The 19,107-nt window shown below is 51.3% G+C and overlaps 1 protein-coding gene across 1 annotated transcript in view; it reads right to left on the bottom strand.

The window, feature by feature from the left end:
* Window positions 1–19,107, bottom strand: part of MARK4 (MAP/microtubule affinity-regulating kinase 4) — a 26,078-nt gene that overhangs the window by 1,146 nt on the left and 5,825 nt on the right. Inside the window, exons 6-16 of the mRNA XM_010852697.1 lie at window positions 18,951–19,007; window positions 16,138–16,374; window positions 12,709–12,828; window positions 12,152–12,251; window positions 10,779–10,888; window positions 10,512–10,671; window positions 7,718–7,935; window positions 5,338–5,441; window positions 2,871–3,149; window positions 1,634–1,678; window positions 1–229 (exon numbers count right to left, since the gene is read on the bottom strand). Coding sequence (XP_010850999.1) covers window positions 1–229; window positions 1,634–1,678; window positions 2,871–3,149; window positions 5,338–5,441; window positions 7,718–7,935; window positions 10,512–10,671; window positions 10,779–10,888; window positions 12,152–12,251; window positions 12,709–12,828; window positions 16,138–16,374; window positions 18,951–19,007 — 1,659 coding nt within the window. The remainder of the gene's footprint in view (window positions 230–1,633; window positions 1,679–2,870; window positions 3,150–5,337; window positions 5,442–7,717; window positions 7,936–10,511; window positions 10,672–10,778; window positions 10,889–12,151; window positions 12,252–12,708; window positions 12,829–16,137; window positions 16,375–18,950; window positions 19,008–19,107) is intronic.

Raw genomic sequence — 19,107 nt, 5'->3', positions numbered from 1 at the left:
GCAGCCCTCCACTGCGAAGTGGGACAGGGGCTCGGGCCCGCCCGCACCCCCGTGCAGGCAGGCCAGCAAGAACGGCTGTGGCTGGCGGCAGCGGCAGCGGGCGGCCGCGGTGGCCTGGCGCAGAGCTGCCATCAGGGCCTCGGGCGGGCGCGAGCTGGTCAGTTTCACACTCCAGGGGAATCGGAGCAACCGGGGGGCGGTTTCCGTTTGATCCCAAGGTAGATGGCAACTGAGGTGGGAAGATATGACGGGTTAGAGATGGGAGAGAAGATGAAGGTAACCCGCAGTTCCCACATTGGGACAGGCTTTCCTATACCTCTTCTCAAAACCTCTTTTACTCCAGGGGACGGTCTTTCCGCTGTAAAAACAGCTGTCCACCTGGAAACGATATTTCCCAGCTTCCCCTGCAGCCAGGTGTGGTCTTGTCTCCAAATGCCTGGACGTGCGTGGAAGTGACCGTCTAACTCCGTATCACCTCTTGCAAAGGAAACTGTGTGCCCTGGACTCTCTTGCCCCACCTCCTATGAGGCTGCAGCATGAGCTAGCGTGGACTGTGAAGATGACAGGGCTCTAGGGGTGAGGATGTAGGGGCCCTGGGTACCCGAAGGATCTCACATAACAGAGTGACCCTGCCAGCCTGGCCTGGACACACGGTTTGTGTGAGACAGAAACTTATTCCTGTTTGTATTTTGGGGTCTCTTCCCTATAGCAGCTCAATTTGTTTCCTAACATATCCTTCTTCTGGTAATAATCATTTTTCCGTTGGAGAACCAATTCTCACTCTAGACTAGGGATTTCTCATACCTAGGAGCAGTACTGCCTTCCAACGGATATTAGTAAATTTCTGAGGGCTTTTTGATTGTCAAAACGTCTTGGGAAGGGAGCGCTGCCTCCATTTATCATGGTGGAGGGATGGTTCAAGAATGATACACATTCTGAAGTGTGTGAAAGGGCCCTGCCTAACAAAGAAATGTGTCTCCTAAAACACCAAGAGTGTTCTCCTTGAGAAGCATTGCAGATCTAGTCTTTCTGGTTTAGGTGGGGCAGACTCACCTCTCAGCTCCAAGGGTGAAGACGTGACTCACTTCCAGGCAAAGAGAGCATCCCACACCTCTCCCCACACTCTGATTGGTTCAAAGATGAGCATGTGACTAAGTCTGACCAATCAGAGTACTCCACCCTTCTGGTCACAGGCATTGGTTTAGGGATGGACATGTGACCCAACTCCAGCCAATGAGATTAGGTCCTGGGACTGTTGGCCCTGCTGGGGAGGCTCCCTATTTTCACTGAGGTTTCTATACTGGCCCAGGGTTCTCGGCAACCATTGTGCCTCACTGGATGAGAGGGGAAAGGTGGTGTGGTGTCAACAGGGGGAGGAGTGGGTTATAGATGGGAGAGGCTGAAGTTAAAGATGGTCAAGGGATGATGCTCAGGGATGGAGGTGGACATGAGAGGAAATCAATGCGGGGGTGCACAAGAGTAAGTGGCAGAGAAGAGGGGGTCATAGAAGCATTTCAGGAAACTGGCCTTGGAGGATGAGGCTCGGGCCCCGACCAGGGGTCTGGTAGGGGTGGTAAGGAGAGGTACTTACACAAGAGGGGTCTGAGGCAAAAGGGGGGGCACAGACACTCACCTTGTGACCTCAGGTCCCCCGATTCTCTCAGGTTCGTCTGTGACCCTACAGGAAGAGTGGGGGGATGAGTGTCTAATTTGGACATAAAGGGGCCCCCCCTCCCTCAATCCACTGCCTCCAGGACTCGGGTAGTCCTTGCCTCAGCCCTGGTTCCTCCCTGAGGGCTGGAGCTGGGCTGGGAGTCAGGATTTGATCTCCCTCTCCATACCCAGAAAGGGAGCCCATTCGGAAATGGTTAGTGCAGGTTGGAGGAAAGATACTGAAGAATTTGGAGGACAAAAGAGAGGCAGGGTGGGTAGAGACACACCTACATATAGGAGACAGACAGACACACAAACCCCTCCTTCAGCCTGTGCTCAAATGACACCTCTGTAGCGAGGCCTGCTCCATTTAAACTGTACCCTTCCTTCCCATATCCTGACAGGCACATCACCACCACCACCACCCCACCCCCATTCGTGGCTCTGTTTTTCTCCTTAGTACTTGCCACCACCTGATAGTCTATATACTTTATTTATTGTTTACTGTCTGGGTCCCCTAGTAGAATGCCCTGGGCAGGGATTTTATCCCTCTCGTTCACTTTACTCTGGGCTCACGATGGTGTGAAGCACACAGTAGACACTCAAAGAATAAAAATGATAGAAAACATAAAGTATTTTCCGGGGCAACATTCAAAGCCCAGTCCATGTATCACCTCACTTAGTCTGCACAACAACCCTGTGAGGAAGATACTGTTATTACTATCCCCATTTTAGGGGAAAGGAAAGTGCGGCCAAGAGAGGTTGAATCATTTGCTTAAAGTCTCTCAGAAGAGCTCAGGGTCTGAACCCTGAGTCTGGCTCCAGACTGAGGGTTTATTATTATCTGAGTAAATGAACGACCAGAGCCCACATACAGACCCCCTACCCAACTCACAGCGCCCCCTCCCGCCAGGCCCGCAAACGGGTCAGACATGCAGACAGGGAGGCAGAACCAGTGAGAGCAGAGGTGGAGGGGACTTACTGATTTTGGATCCCTGGGGCAGAGAGGCGCCTGAAACGCAGCGGTTAGAGTTCTGCCGTTTAGAGGGATCGAGGGTAACCCTGTAGTGTGAGGAGGGAGGTGAAGAGTGATGGAGGAAGAGGAGGAGAAGGAGACGGAGATATCGGGGTACAGGAGGCAGAGTAGAGCAGAAGACAGGTTAGGGCCCATCAGCCCCCCATCCCTCTCCCTGTCCCACATGTCCCGTGGGGCTCACCTTCGGGTCAGTTTGGAGGTCAGCTTGGTGAAGAGGTTGGTGGTGGGGCGGGGCCGCCCAGTGGGCAGGGGCGTGGCTTCGTGGGCTAGTGTGGGGGAGGCGGGGGGCCCATTCTGCACGCCCCCACCTCCCCCGCCCCCTGCCCGCCTGTCTCGGACCTGGCCACCGTGGAAGGTGCTGCGGATGGTGGAGCCGCGTGCCAGGCGGCTCCGCTCCCCTGATGGGGGAGCCAGGCTGTGACTGGAGGGAGAGGCGGGGGGCACCCGTGGGGTACCCGAGCTGTGGGCAGAGAGGTACAAGTTAGGGTGGAGCTTTGAGGCAGGCCAGAGTCCTCAGTCCCTCTGATTCCTCACTGGTCTGTCCTGAGATCAGAAACCTTTGCCAAGCTGGAACTCAGAGACAGGGCTGCGGTGCAGAGCTGTGTGGGTTGTGCCCTGTACACCCTCAGCATTATTTGACTGACTCTTCTCACCTCCTAAATCATTCTTCCTTCAAACCATCCTTTCTTCAAGCTCTGTCCCCTCCAAACCATCCCCTGTCCCAACTCTCCTCTCTCCAAACTTGGCAATTGAATAGATTCATATATACTTTTAAATGAATCCCCTGCTATTTGCCATCCAAACCTCAGGAACCCCATCAATTGTGCAAACACTTTGCTATCTGAACTTTCATTATTCAAACGTGGGAGAGGAATAGATGTGAACATCAAGGAAACTTACATTCATTATGAAAATTTTCAACAGGTAATAATAAAGAGGAAGGAACCCTCTCTCTAATTCTCAAGATTCTGTGTAGGCAGGGGTGGCTCTATTATCCTAGGACCTTCTTCAGGCCCTCTGACCCTCCCAGTCCTCACAGCAGAAGCCAGACCTCCAATTAATATCCTTCTAGGGACCCCAAGACGAGCCAGATCTCAAAGAGGGAGCCCTAATTGGCAGATACCATTACCTCTCACCCAGAATCCATACACAACGTTTTACTCTTAGTAACCAAACCCCTAAGAGTATAAACATTGCACATGGCCACCCAGCCAAAGACTACATGTCCCAGCTTCCTTTGCAGCTAGGTATGGTCATATGACCATGTTCTGGCCAATAGGATGTAAGCAGAAGTGATTTGGCCCATTTCTGGGTCATGTCTTTGAATAGAAAAGCAGTTTGCACTCCACTGTCTTTCCACCCTTTTTGCTGGTTGGGAAATGGTGGCAACTGGTGCAGTGGCCTCAGATCTAGAGCTGCAGTCTCATGTTAAGAGTGGTCCTGAATCCTTGGAGGACCCTGCCTCCTACTTCTGGATCACAGAGGACTAAACCTCCACCTCATCTCCTGTGCCTTATGATCTCTTCACTCCTGAATCTATAACCTAACTATATGCTATCGCTTGGCCAGGACTTGGAGGCCATATATTATAGTGATTAACAGTACAGATTCTGGAGTCAGTCTGGAATCCTTGCTCCTTGACTTACCAGCCGTGTGGCTTTGGACAAGTTACTTAACCTATCTGTGCCTCATTCCCTCAGCTGTAAAATGGAGACACCAGGATGGATCTCATAGAATTGTTAGGGGCATTCAACCAGCTAACATGCACAGGCCCGGCCTACAGCTACTGCTTGATAAATGTTGGCTATTATTATTTTTATTTAATAACCCCCAAATAAGTTCTGACTCATAGAATGCCTACTATGACTCAGACCTTGTGTGAGGTAACAGGACACACCTGATCTCCACCAGATCCCTCTAATGGGATTGGAGGCAGAGAACATCAGCTCCATCTCAAACAGGAGGAAACGGAGGCTCAGACACCTGCTGATGGTCATCTTGCTCGTGGAGTGCAAAGGCGAGATTTGGAACTCAGAGCTGAATCACCGCTTCCAAACACTACCCCCTGCCCTCACCAGAGTGATACCTACATCCCTGTATTGGGTGTTTCCCAGAGTGCACCTGGGAGTCACGCCCTCTAATCCTGATGGGTGGGAGTGTCATGATCCTGAAGCCCACCCCACTCTGGGACTTGAACTGTGATGTGAACCAATTCATTCCTTTTGTATGCTCCAGCCAGCCTGCACTAGTTTACCTCACTTGCCAGCTGAAGGAGCCTGAACCAACTCAGGCAAGTAAGTTTGAAATCCCGCCAACTAGAGGATGTTGAAGCTGTGACATTCTAGGGCTTCTCTCCAACTCTAAAAATGGATCATTCAAAAAAAATGAACTCAGGTTCCCCAGGCTCGTGGGCAGAGAGTGGGGCAGACTGCTTTGCTGGTGCTGATGACTAATTAATTAAGGGGGGAGGATTTTTCAGGGGGGTCTGGGACCGGGAGGACATGGGAAGATTCTGCCAAAGGAACGGCAGACATGCAGACTCCCCCGTCCCCACACCATCCCTCCCCACAACGTCTAACATCTTAGATCAGGGGGCACTGCTCACTACACCCCATCTCTCCTTCCCCGTTGCTGCCCTCCCTTCATACCTGTTTTCTTTGCCATTTGGCAACAAGGATGGGCGCTCAGCCCCCGGGCGTTCTGTGCAAACGTAGGTGTTTCTGCGGGTCATCATGCTGGGAGGGAGGTTGTTCTGTAGGAGACAAAGCCAGGAGGAGAGTGAGGGGGCAAAGGGACCCTCCTTAATCCCTTTTACCCTCTCTGGCCTACCTCATTAGGAACGAGGCAGGGGCCTGTGTGTGAACCAAGAGTGAGTAGGTGATGGTATACTTTGGCTAAAGACATGAAAGGTCAATGGGTCATGCCAGCAATGCAGGCTGAGAGTCATGGGGGGCCTTGGAGCTGGGAGGAGAGAAGGTCACGGAAAGTTCCCAGGGGGCAGCCTTGCCCACCTCCAGCCATGTCAAGCTTTTAAAAACATACTTATTCAGGCCACATTGAGAGGCATATGGCATCTCAGTTCCCGGACCAGGGATTGAACCCAGGCCTCCTGTGTGGGAAGGCGGAGTGATGACTGCTGGACTGCCAGGAAGTCGCATCTCTCCTCCTAAAGGCCTTCGCACAGGCTGTTTCTTCTGCTTGGGTCTTCCTCCTACCTTTCCCTCTGACTCACTCCTAGGGATCTCTCAGGTGTCAGGTCAACATATCCCCACCCTGGGCCCTGGCTGAGTCAGCTACCTTCTTTGCGCTCCCAGCTACAGCCTTGTATTGTATTGGCCACATTGCTTTGTACTGACCACCTCTGTTCATACATACATCTCCACCCTGCACTGCACTGAGCTGAGGACAGGAATAGCGTATCAGGATTTTGTTGCCTCATAAAATGTGCTGGAAAGTGATCCTTTTTTCCTCTGGAAGTCTGCCTAAGATAGGTATTATTTCTTCTTTCGATGTTTGGAAGACTTCCACCAGTTTAGAGCCATCTGGGTCTGGAGTTTTCTTTATGGGAAAGTGTTGAGACTGCTCCGGTTTTCTATTTCTTCTCGGGTCAGTTTTGGTGTGTTTCTAAAAGACATTTGTCCATTTTGTCTAAACTGTCAAATTTACTGGCATAAAGTAGTTCCTAATATTATCTTTCTTTCTATGTCACAATGAAGCTCTCCTTTTCACTTCTGATACTGGTGACTTTTGCTTGCTATCTTCTTTCTTTTTAAAAATTGAAGTACAGTTGATTTACAATGTTGTGTTTTTTTCTTAATTAGTCTTGCTAGGGGTCCACTGACTTTATTATTCCAAAGAATCAGCTTTTGGCTTGTTGACTTTCTCTCGTGTACATCTGTTTTCTCCTGTATTGATTTCTTCCCTTTATTATTTCCTTTCTTCTATTTTTTGGGGGGAGGGGGTAATTTGCTGCCCTTTTTTAGTGTCTTAAAAGTGTGGATGTATTTCAACAATAACAAGAGCTTTCATTCATTGAGTGCTTCCTGAGCCAGGCACTGTGTGAGGATGGCACAAGATCCTCCTGACAACCCAAGCTCTTTGGTAAGCTCATTTCACAGGGTGGCACAGTGAAGCTCAGAGAGGGGAAGTCACCTGCTCGAGGGGACACAGCTCATCAATGTAATTCAAACGCTGGTCTGTGCAGCTTCTGCATCCGGACCACCTTCCTATAACTTGCTTCCACCTCTGTCTCCTGATGTTGAGGATGTTTTGGTTCCCTCAGCTTGTATTATAGCATTCTAGGGAGCTGCAGAAGCCAGAAAGCCAAATGCTGCGTTCCCCAGAAACTCTTCAGCAGCCCAGGTTCTGGGTATGAATGGGATCTGGCAACCTCTGCTCTTGTGGAGATCTGGAAGGTGGAAATGGGGTGGCAGCCACCTTCCTGCCCCCTCTGACATTTGCTCACACAGGCAAGACTGGAATGAGGGTCTCTGCTTCAGCAGGGCACCAGTGCCGCTTCTCCAGACCTCTGGGCAGCAAGAGGCTCTTCTGGTGGAGGATGACGTTTCTGAGACTTGCATCGTAGCCCTGACTGTATGTTCTTGAACTGAGCAGAGCTCGAGGGGGCCTCAAAGGCGGGAGCCCCCTTGGTGGGTCAGTTCTGCCGTGGTAATATGCCGTTCCTGTAGGTCTGGTCCAGTGCCTGCTCCTCCAGCCCTTCCTACAATCGTGTAAGCACCACAGCTAATTCTCCATATTAAATCCTTCAAGTTGAAAGCACAGGGAATTTCTTTTTGACACTGAATCCTAACTTATACACTAGAATTGAGTACGAGCTCAGGCAGAGAGCGCACTCATGTGTGTTGAATGAATGACTAAATGGATACAACAGAACCCTGTGCGGTGGTCTGCGGAACAGGAGAGATGGGAAATGACGGAGTGTGGGAAATGTCACCCAGGTGACACTGACAGGCTGGGCCACAGGCGGGGCAGCCAGGGTGCCATCCCCCCCAGCACCCCCCAACTCACAGGGGTGCTCGTGCTGTCCTTCCGCCGCTCTGGGATCTCTGCCTTGTTGGGGTTGTGGGCGCTGCTGACCATGGGGCTGGAGGGGGGCAGCCCTCGGCTCCCGCTCCCCGCAGCACTGCAGCTCGCCTTCCGGCCGGGCAGGCGCTCCTCCTTCAGCTCCGCCTCCCCCGTGCTGGTTGGGCTGCGCTTGGGGTGCAGGGGTGCGGGGGATGGGCCACCTAGGAGAGGGAGGGGACAGTTTTGTGCTGGCGTCAGCAGAAAAAGCAAAAATCTGCTCTGGGTGATCCTGAGAACCTCAGAATTCCTCGCACAGGCTACTCTGACATCTAAGTGACACGGGTTCACGGACTCAGACGCTCCACATAAATGACACAATGCTTGTGCAGGTTATTCACTGAATCCTACTCCTTGTTCTTTTTTTCAGGCCAAAAGATTGGGAACAGCCTCAACACCCCTGAATAACTGAATAAGTCAAGATATCGCCACCCAATGGAATACAGTGCAACTATAAACAATGTTCCCATACAGAAAGATCTTCAAGACAGACTGTGAGGTAGAAAGGGCAAGGCTAGGTATGAGGTCTACAGTGGGCTCCCATGTGTAAAAATGAGGAGGAAGTACGCACCTATCTATATCTATTTATCTGGACTTGTTTATAATGCATGTTGCCCAAAGACTATCACTTCTATTAAAAGGGAGAATATCTTTATGGTATATTAATATATTAATATTGCATTTATACATCTTTATGCATTTTCATATCTTTCTCATTCTTTTCATGTCTCTATCTTTATATATTTATATATGAATAAAACTTCTCCAAAAGAGCTCATATGAAACTGGTAACCGTGGCTGTTTCCAAATGGGACTGGGGGCTGGGAGAGACGTGTAGGACAAAGATGTTTTTACTGTCTACGCTTTCTGCACTATCGAGTTTTGAAGGATGTGACTATTAATTTCAAAAACAAAACAAATTTGGGTGCTCGCTTCAGCAGCACACATACTAAAATTGGAATGATACAGAGAAGATTAGCATGGCCCCTGCGCAAGGATGATACGCAAATTCGTGAAGCGTTCTATATTTAAAAAAAAAAAAAAACAAATCTGGTCCCTTAGAACCTCTTCGAAATTTACGGTTTTAGAACCCAGGGGTTAAGGGTGTTCTAGAACTTCAGAGAGTCGGAACTTCTGTGTGTTAAAATTCAGAAAACTTAATGCTCAAAAGCCCCGGAAGCATCGCAAGCTCTACAGTGACACACACGGGCTCCCATCGACACCTTTCATCCCGTGAACCCCGGAACCCAGAAGCTCTCCATGTGGAGTATTTTTAAAGGTTAACATGTTCTAATCATAGATTGATGGAATCACAAGCTTCTCAGGGTCTTTCTGGGCCAATCTCACTATTGTACAGGTGGGGAAAAGGAAACCCAGGGAAGGGGAATGGCTTGACCATCCAGGATACTTCCTGCTCAAGACTAAGCTTCCCTGACTTCCCTCTTCCTGTACTAGTGCCTGTCCCAGGGTAAGGAACTTCACCCCCAGGAGAAGCAGGGATGCAAAAACTATAGAAAGTTGGAAATCACCTTGGCAGTTATTTAACTATTAAACACAGAGTTACCATATGACCCAGCGATTCCACCCTTAGGCACACACCCAAGAGAAATGAAAACAAAGACCCACACAGAGAATTACTCACAATAGCCAAAGGTGAACACTCAAATGACCCCCCACTGGTGATGCATAAACAAAATATGGTATATCCATGTGATGGAATATTATTTGGCAATAAAAAAGTGGAGTATTGGTACATGCTATGATATGGATGAATCTTGAAAACATGCTTAGTGAAAGAAGGCAGTCACAAAAGGCCACGGATTGTATGATTCTAATTATAAGAAAGGTCCAGAATAGGGCAATCTATAGAGACAGTAGATTAGTAGTTGTCAGGGTTGGGGGGCTGGGGTGGATGGGAGGTTCAAAGTAGATGGCTAAGGATTGTAGAGTCTCTTTTAGAACACTGACCATGTTCTAAAGCTGACTGTGGTGAAAGATGCACAAATCTGTGAACGTACTAATGCCACTTAATTGTGTATTTTAAATTGGTGAACTGCATAGTATGTGAATTATTTCTCAATAAAGCTGTTAAAAAATATAGTGAAGATGATTAAGATGAGGGTAGAGGTAGAGACCTCTTGCCAAGTTCCCATGTCTCATTTATGGTGGCAGTGGTCGTGGATCTATTTTCTGCAGGAAATGAGATATCTGTTAGTTGAAGAATGTAGGATGCAAGCAGGTGTCTCCCCAGCCCCTTCCCAGTAGTAAGTCTGGAAGAGAGGCAAGAGGGCAGGCTTTCAGCAGCCTTTTTGTACAATGTGTCCTCCTGTGTCCCAGTCAAGTGTATTAATCCTGACTGGACCCTGATTATCAAGTGGATCAAAGAGATTTCAGCTACTATTGAGCTGGCCTCTAAAACTGAGTTGTAAGAAGTTAAGAGACTGGGGAAAAGATAAGGCAGGATATGAAAAAAAGAAAGGAAGAACCAGATGAACAAAGAAGAAGCAAGACAGAGTGTCTGTTCTAGGGCTGGCTGCTTTTCCAGTTTCTAATCCCTTCCCGAGCCTGGCTGCCTCCACATTCCATACAATGTCCCTGCACCTTTATATGATGTTTCTCCCTTTGTTGCAGTTGGTTCAAGCTGGTTTCTGCTGCTTGCCAGCCAGAGAACCCTGACATAATGCAGGTCTGGGGCCCTGGGGCCAGGGATGGCATGTGCAAGTGTTGGGGCAATACTCACAGAAGTCGCTATGCCTGCGCTGGCGGTGGTAGGTGGAGGAGGAACTCCGTTGCCCTTTGCTGTGGCTGGTGCCTTTGCTGGAGCTTGTTCCATTGGTGGTGTCGCTGGGCGCCCGCACCCGTGCCAGGGCCAGCCCCGGGGCACCCCGGTCCCCACCCTCCTGCAGGAAGATGACAGATGAGGAACCTCAGCCCCTTCCCCTCTGTCCCAGAGGTCTCCCTCCACCCCGGGTATCGCGCATCCCGAATGTCCCTGATGCCTTCTGACCTCAGTCTTCCTGCCCAGCAGGAGGTAGGTGGCGGTCACTTCGTTGTACTTCTGGCTGGTCAAGGCCTCTTTGATTTCTTCCCGCGTGTAGCCCATACCCACCATCACCTCTGGGAGAGGGGGATGGAGAGGAGATTCAGTCTCCCCAGATCCTTCCCTTCCACTCTTTTCTGCATCACACAGTAATGCCTGCACTTTGGCCTGTCCAGTAATCATTCCCCCTTCTGCCAGCAGCACCCTCATTTTCCTTGGAAGAATACTTCTTCTCTGCTCAGATGCCCCAGCTGACTCCTGCCTGCTCCAAAGCCCAGGGGCAGGCATATTACTCAGGTCTGACCAATCAGAGTGTTCCATCCCCAAGGCCACACTGACTGCTTCAGGGGTAGCCAATGGGTCCCACCCTACAGCTTCCATTGGAAATGAAGAAAGTGGCTTCTCTTCCTGCTGAGGTGTCCAGGCCACTAGGACATGCTGTGGTCACTTTGCTCCTGCAGGGAGAGCTGCCTGGGAAAGAAGTCACCACTGAGAAGATTCCTAACAACTGTCTCTGAGCACCTGGATCCAGCTGTGCCTGAAAGCTGACATATCATGGCCTTTCCAGTTATGTGAATGAAATAACATCACTATTAGGTTAAACTACATGAAATTGCTCATGTTAATTTCTGAGCTATGAAAATGGTGATTTCATATGCATCAACCAATTGTTATTTTCTGGCTGAAGCCAGAATGGCTTGGGTTTTCTGTTACTTGCAACTGTGAAGTCCTGATTAATACAGCCAGATCTGATGGTGGCTTCAGTTTCATCAGCTTCAGAGTGAGGGTTTACTAGATGGTTCCTAAGGGGCTCTTCCAGGGCTAATGCTTTAGGGCCAAATGTTCGAGGGCTCTGGGCTGAAGGGATTGGGACTGAAGGGGTAGTGAGTGAGGCATGTGCCAAGGTGGGAGTTTTTCTCAAGCATGCAGATTATTGATGGCTTTGTCCAAACTCTTCTGGAAGTCACCTGTGAGTTCTTGTGTGTTAATAGTCAAAGCTTAGACAACAGCACTTATCACATGTCTATTATGACACAAAAGCACTTGTTTCATGCCCAATGTAAATGCTTTATATAAACTCATTCATTTATAACAAACCTATAAGACAGGTTCTATGATTATCTCATTTTATAAACAAGGAAACAGAAGCACAGAGAGGGGAAGCCACTGGCCCAGGGTCACACAGCTACAAAGTAGCAGGGCAGGGACCAGAGCCCAGACTTCTCTGCTCTCCCCAGGTGCCTTGCAAACTTCTCTGACGCACTAACCAAAGAGGTAGGTGCTGGAAAGTTCCCACTCCCGGGTCTGTGGCCCACAGCCCTGCTTTCCCCGACCCTCACCTATTCGCTTGGTGTCCCCGAAGTCCTCCTCGGGCTCTGTGTATGGCTTCAACTCCTCACCCTCATAGCCGATGTTGATCCATTTGTCTTTCATGATTTGCTGCAGGAATTGGGAGCAGGACATGGAAGGGGAAAGAGAGAGATGTCAGAAGACACTGGGATAAAGACATAGCTCCCAAATGGGGCTCCTGCTCTGCCTTGCCCCCCACCTCCAAGGCCCAACACCCCAGAATCAAGGCCATCCTGAGAGCTAGCACCTCCTCTCCCAACCCCCAGCCCCCATCTGGAGCCTGCCGAAGCCACCCTTCCTCCTCCGCATCATCTGGGCCCCCAGCACTCTGTAATCATCCTAGGAGCTCATTAGCTAATTACTGGCATGTCAGGGAGTAGGCAAGGCTGTTGGGGGGCAGGGGCGGTGGCGTCAGGATGAGTCTAGGATACTTTCCCTGGGCTGCCCATCTCCCCTCAACTTTCAGTGGTGGATTGGACAGGGAGAGGAACCGTGTCAGGCAAGAGGGCTTCAGTGGAAGGGGTGTGGGGCTGGGGACTGAGCTCACCTCGAGAGTACAGCGTTTAGCTGGGTTCAGCACCAAAAATCTCCGCAGGATGCTCTCACAGTCTGTTGACATGTAGAAAGGGACCCGGTACTTCCCTCTGAGGACTCGCTCCCGCAGCTCCTGGGGGGACGGGGGTTACTGGGGGAGAGGTCCACCCCACCTCCCCAACCATCTCTCTCTCTCACACACACACACACACACACACTTTCTCTTCTTCTTTCTCAATCCCCCGACAGAAGTGACAGGGCCTCTAAGTCCTAGCCCTGACGTGATGGGAAAAACCCCACCACTTTCTCTCAACCTCGGTTCCCATCTGTAAAATGGGAACACTGTTACAGATGCAGAAGTTTTCAAACAGGTTTTTTTTGTTTTTTTTTTAAAGCAATATAACTTTTCACTTTGAGGAAATCTTAGAGTGTGTGAGTTCTGTGAGCCAGATAAGAGGGGAGGTGGGCCAGTGAGTTGGCCTCGGGGGCCTTAGTTTTCATATTTGTAAACAGGGACCATAGCACCCACTTTCCAGGGCAGGAGTGAGTTTAGAGAAATGAATGCCTAGTACAAGTCAGGCCCAGAGCAGGTGCTTTTTAAATACTAGGTTTGGGGAACTTCCCCCGTTAAGAAGCTGCTTTCCAATGCAAGAGATACAGGTTTAATCCCTGGTCTGGGAAACTAAGATCCCACGTGTCACGGGCCAACTAATCCCACTTGTCGTGACTAGAAAGCCTGTGCGCTGGAACAACTGAGCCGCATTGTCCAGAGTCTGCTCTGCAATAAGAGAAGCCCGTGTGCCACAAGGAAGACCCGGCACGGGCAAAACTGAAAACAAAAGGAGAGACCAAGTTTACAAAAGGGGACGAGAGAGGGGCATCCTGCCCGCGCCCCCCACCTGTCTTTCCAAAAAGCTATGAGGCCCTGGCAGTCTCCAAGAATGAACACTGATTTACATGCTGACTTTTTTTTTTAGGGCTTTTTAGGAGGGCCCTGCCAAGGCTACAAAAGAAAAAAATAAATTCCATGCTCCATGGCATGGCAGACCAGTGGAGGCCCCTACCATCCTGAACAAAGAACTGAGAGAGAGAGAAAATGGAGTGGGAGGTGAAGGGAGAAAGGGGTGTCTCTGGCTGGAGCCCTGTGCCAGGGCCTGGGCTGGGAGTTCCCTCCGGGTGCCTTCTCCTAACAGGGCGGGATGAGGCCTAGGCCTGGGGAGCCTCCTACACTGCACATTATCACAGCCCAGAGGGTTGTGAATATTTCATAGTGATAAGTGTTGCTTTCAGAGCCCTCATCATGAGCCAGCTGCGTTCTAAGCACTTCACACACATGACATCTAGGCTCACAAGAATGCTGTGGAGCAGGGTCATGACGCCCATTTTCCAGATGAGGAAACTGAGGCCCAGAGAGGTTAAGTCACTTGCTCTGGGTTTGTGCAGCCAGAAAGTGGCAGGGCCAGGGTTCAAAGCCAGGCAATCAGGCCCTGGAACCTGTGCTGTGCAACCACTGCTCCACACTGCCTCTGTCGTGTGATGCTGCGAAGTAATCAAAGGGACATTGACCCCTCCACCAGGGCAGCTCCCAGGGGTGACACTCTGGCCTGATGCCAAGTCCTGGTGAAGGGCCTCACACACCCAGCCTGGCTGTAAGTGTCCCCACAAGGAGAGGTTCAGAAAGACTTGTTCAAGGTCACTCAGCAAGGAAATGACAGAGCAGAGATGGCTCCCAGCCACACAGCCAGCAAGGCTTGGGGTGCCTGGTGGGGAAAACAGGACAGCAGCAAGTGACAAGAGCCTGGGACGGGTGAGACCCCGGCCTGGCCCTTTGGGAAGATCTCCTGATTTCACGCTTGGGGCTCAGGAAGATTGTTATCTGATCTCATCAAGTCCTCACATCGCTGCTATGAGGCTGGTACTTTAGGGTCCTCACTGAACAGAGGGGGAGACTGAGGCTCAAAGGGGCTGGCTGACTGGCTGACGCTATGGTGACAAGGGGCCCCTCCAACTTATCACTCAGGGCTTTGCTGTCCTGTCCTTGGCAATGACGTCCCCGATCCCCTGACTGCTCCTCTCGGCCACTTTGAGCAGGCCTGAGCACTCCTGCCAGAATTTTGGAATTCCCACCCGAAATGCACCACCTGGATCCAATCAGGAGGAAACACTGGGCAACCCAGGCCGAGGGAGGCTCTTTCTCCAAGATGACTGGCCTGAACTCATCACTGCCGGCCGCGGAAGACAAAGAACCGCCCAGGAGCTGTTCCAGATGAAAGGAGACTAAAGAGACAGGACAACCGAATGCAATGAGGGTGCCCGAGGGGACGCTGGGACAGGAGAAGAAAATAGCTGCCAAGGATATTCTTGGGATGACTGATGAAACCCAAGCACGGGCCGTGGGTTAGAGCTGGGGACTGCATCAGCGCTGGATTTCCTGAGCGTGATCGTGGACGGAAAATGCCCCACCTCAGGGGATCCCGGCTATACGCAACCTTCAGAGGGGGAAGGGATGTGGTGTCTACAACTGACTCCCGTATGTTCCATCAGGAACCGCGACGGCAGTGAGAACACGGGCATATGCAGACACATACATGCAGCACACGTGGCCACGGGCTGGCAATCAGAGCATCTCCCGAAAAGGACTCTGTCCTCTGTTCTAGTCTGACAACTTCTCTGTTGATCAGCATGTTTCAGAATTAAAAATTCAAATGGAGAAAAAAAAAGAAACAACCCAACACTACAACTCACCCCACGCTTCCCACCCCCTTCTATAGAACTGGCCAGCATCTAATGTGCTATATATTTTGCTTATTATTTTATTTTCTGCCTGGCTCTGTTGCAAGAATGTCAGCATGAGACAAGGATATTTTTTTTTTTTTAGTGCACCATTCAATGGTTTTTTAGTATATTCTCTGAGCTGTTGCAGTTATCACTCAAATCCATTTTAGAACATTTTCATTACCCCCAGGAGAAACCCTGTCATCCAACTCCCCCCGCCTCCCTCGTCTTAGGCAACCACTGATCTGCTCTTGGTCTCTGTGACTGCCTGTTCTGGACACTTCATAGGCATGGAATCTACCACGGGGGTCCTTTAGTGACTGGCTTCTCCCACTTGGCCTGTTTTCAGGGATCACCCGGGGAGCAGCATGTCTCCTTTGTTTACCCCATGTCTGCAAAACTTAAAATAGAGCCCGACTCGTGGACAGTAAACAATAACTATATACGGAGTGGATGGGTGAGTGAGCGGGGTTTGAATCCAAGCTTGCCAGCTGCGAGCCCATGCCCGAACCCCGACGTTGTCCTGCCTGACCCCCATCTTGCCTTGAGAACTCAGCCCCGCCCCTCTGGGCCTCTGCAGGGGAAGGATCTGGGGGATGGGGACTGTGAAGGCCAGAGACACCCTCCCCAGGGGAGTCAGAGCCCCCGTGCCAGCCTCGCCCAGCACCTTGAGGTTGTGCCCGTCGAAGGGCAGGGAGCCGCTGACGAGCGTGTACAGGATGACGCCGAGGCTCCAGATGTCCACTTCCGGCCCGTCGTACTTCTTGCCCTGGAACAGCTCCGGGGCGGCGTACGGGGGGCTCCCGCAGAATGTGTCCAGCTTCGAGCCCAGCGTGAACTCGTTGCTGAAGCCAAAGTCGGCAATCTTGATGTTGGCCTCGGCGTCCAGCAGGAGGTTCTCGGCCTGCCAGGCAAGGAGAGGGCAGAGGGCGGATGTGTGCGGCACCAGAGCCAGCCAACCTGGGGCGGTCGCGGCCTCGTCCCTTCTTCCCGTGTGACCTCGGGCAGTGACTTTACTTCTCTGGGTCTAGTTTCCTCATCCATATGACAGCGATAATCAGGGTCCCCACCTCACAGGGACGTGTGAGAATTAAGTGAGTCAAACCGTGCAAAAGGCCTCAGACAATGTTACACGCCCGGTAAGTGCTATGTAATGTGCTTCTCTGGTGGGTCAGCAGTAAAGAACCCGCCTGCCAAGGCAGGAGACGTGGGTTCCATCTCTGGTCCGGGAAGATCCCCTGGAGAAGGAAATGGCACCTTGCTACAGCATTCTTGGCTGGGAAATCCCCTGGACAGAGGAGTCTGGCGGGTTACAGTCCATGGGGTCTCAAAGAGTCAGACCCGACCGAGCGACTAAACAACAAGCACTATATAATTAATATTAGCTCTTATTCTTCCACGTAGCCTGCAGGGCTGAAGGTCCTCAGGCACTCCCCTGCCCATCTCTGAGTCTCAGTTCACCCAGCAGAAAAAAAATGAGGATGGACTGCTCAACACTTATAAAAATGAAAATCATTTCATATAAAACTTACTATGCACCTACTATGCACCGGGCTTTTAGACTATCCTTTCTAAAAGTAGCTACATAATGCGGGGCTAAAGTACAGATTCTGGAAGCACCCTAGCTTTGAATCCCAGCTCTACCACCCACTCGCTGTGTGAGTTCAGGTGGATTACCAGCCCTCTCTGTCCCTCAGTTTCTGGTGTGTAAACTGAAGGTCATTATAGCACCGGCCTCACAGGCGGTTTTGGGGTTCACTGAAAAGTGCTCATCGCAGCACATGGGACAGAGTCAGCACTCAATAAATACTCTACATGCTATGTATAGGCTTTTGTCTATTTTTGGTGCCAGGGGTTTGTGTATTTGCCATTTCATAGGCGAGAAAACAAGAGGCTCAGGGAGGCCACGTCACGCCTCCCTGAGAGCATGAAAGTAGCAGAGCTGGAACCCAGAAGAGGCCTGCCGTCTCCACAGCCCGAGTGTGGAAGAAGCCTCCTGCACCCCTCTTCCTCTCGTGTGTTGACTACACCTGACGCACAAAAAACCTACCCTTCAGAATGCTGCTGGCGCCCGACCCCTGCCAACCTCCGCCTTTCCCCAACTCAGCGTGCAGGGCTTCCTCCTGGTCTCCCTCCCTCCTGGTGGTACATTTCGGTACCACCCTTCCGCACCTCTGACCTGACAAAGGGACAGAACCCGTACAGATATACACCAAACCTCCATCTAGGGGCACCTCCATCTTGCTCAGGGGTGACACTCCCCGTTGTGGCATCGGAGGCTCCAGAGTTCAGCCCCACCCTCCCATCTGGGTTGCTCCTCCTCGGCGGTCCCCTGGGTGCACTAACCGGATCCCCAAGTCCCCTTTTAGCCACTTCCAGGACCCTCCACCAGGGGGCGCGCCTCCCCTAGGCTGTTGGCAATGGCTCGCTCACACCCCTGCAGGGCACTCTCACGCCTCTGAGGAGCTTCCTCAGCGGGCTGTGTGGGGATTAGGGCAGCACAGAGACAGTGTTTCGAACTTCTACAGCAGTTTGACAGAATTTTCTGTTTGTTTGTTTTTTTACTCTTATAATAATCATCTTAAAATCAGGCTTGCATTTTATTTTTTCTTCTTTTTGGTCTCACTGGGATCTTAGTTCCCTGACCAAGGATCGAACCTGTGCCCCCTGCGGTGGAAGCGTGGAGTTCTAACCACTGGACCACCACAGACGTTCCTTGGGCTTGTACTTTATACATTTCTTTTTCCTTTAATTTTTATTACACTTTACCCCAAGCCCCTGTCCACAACGGCTTGGGAGCTGAAACCACTCAAACAAACCCAGTATTCTGTGCTGGAAACCTTGAGAAGCAGTTCCTTAAGTACTTAGCCCAGGGCCTAGGACACAGTGGGTGCTCAAGAAATCACCATCAGGACAACGGACGACCTGATTCGGACCAGACACACATTTCCTGAGAAAGGAGGTTCTCTTGGGTGGGAGGTGTGCAGCAGGGGCCCTGGGACACAGAGCCCAGCCCAGTGGTGCGGCGGAGCAGGGCAGGCCCTGCTGAGTCTCCCGTCCCCACCAGGCGCTCGCTGTCCCTCTCGAGTTCAAAGATGCCTGTGACTCTGATACCCTGGAGGCTGTGGGACTCTGGGGCTCTAGGATCTCAATTCTCGAAGCTTCCTGAATGTTCTAAAGTCTCTGGAGACTGAGAGTGATGTTCCATACCATGTGCGTCCCAGCAACCTTGCCCGGGACGCGGGTGACTGCCCGAGGCTGTTCGGGGACACTGTTTCTTTCCCCTGTGTTCACGCCTCCTGCCCCCGCCCCCACCTGCTCCCCGCTTTGGCTGGCCTTGTTTTTGCCACAGAAGCCTGGGGACAAGTCAAGGGGTTCTGGATGCAGCGGGAGAGCATGAGTAGGCAAGGGAGATGCGGTGGAGGGTGCGGGGTGTCGGGGGACTGCAGCGGGCGTCTGCGGGCTGAGCCGGGGGCTCACCTTCAGGTCCCTGTGGACAATGTTTTTCTGGTGACAGTAGTGCACAGCCGATACGATCTGCAGGGGACGGGAGAAGAGGGGAGCTTGGTTACTTGTGGCCCCCTAAGCTCTCAGGCTCCTTCAGAGACCCCATGAACCTACCCACAACTGAGTTAGG

Source organism: Bison bison, unplaced genomic scaffold, assembly GCF_000754665.1.
Source record: "Bison bison bison isolate TAMUID 2011002044 unplaced genomic scaffold, Bison_UMD1.0 scf7180017864313, whole genome shotgun sequence".
Lineage (NCBI taxonomy): Eukaryota > Metazoa > Chordata > Mammalia > Artiodactyla > Bovidae > Bison > Bison bison.
This window is presented reverse-complemented; position numbering and strand designations above follow the sequence as displayed.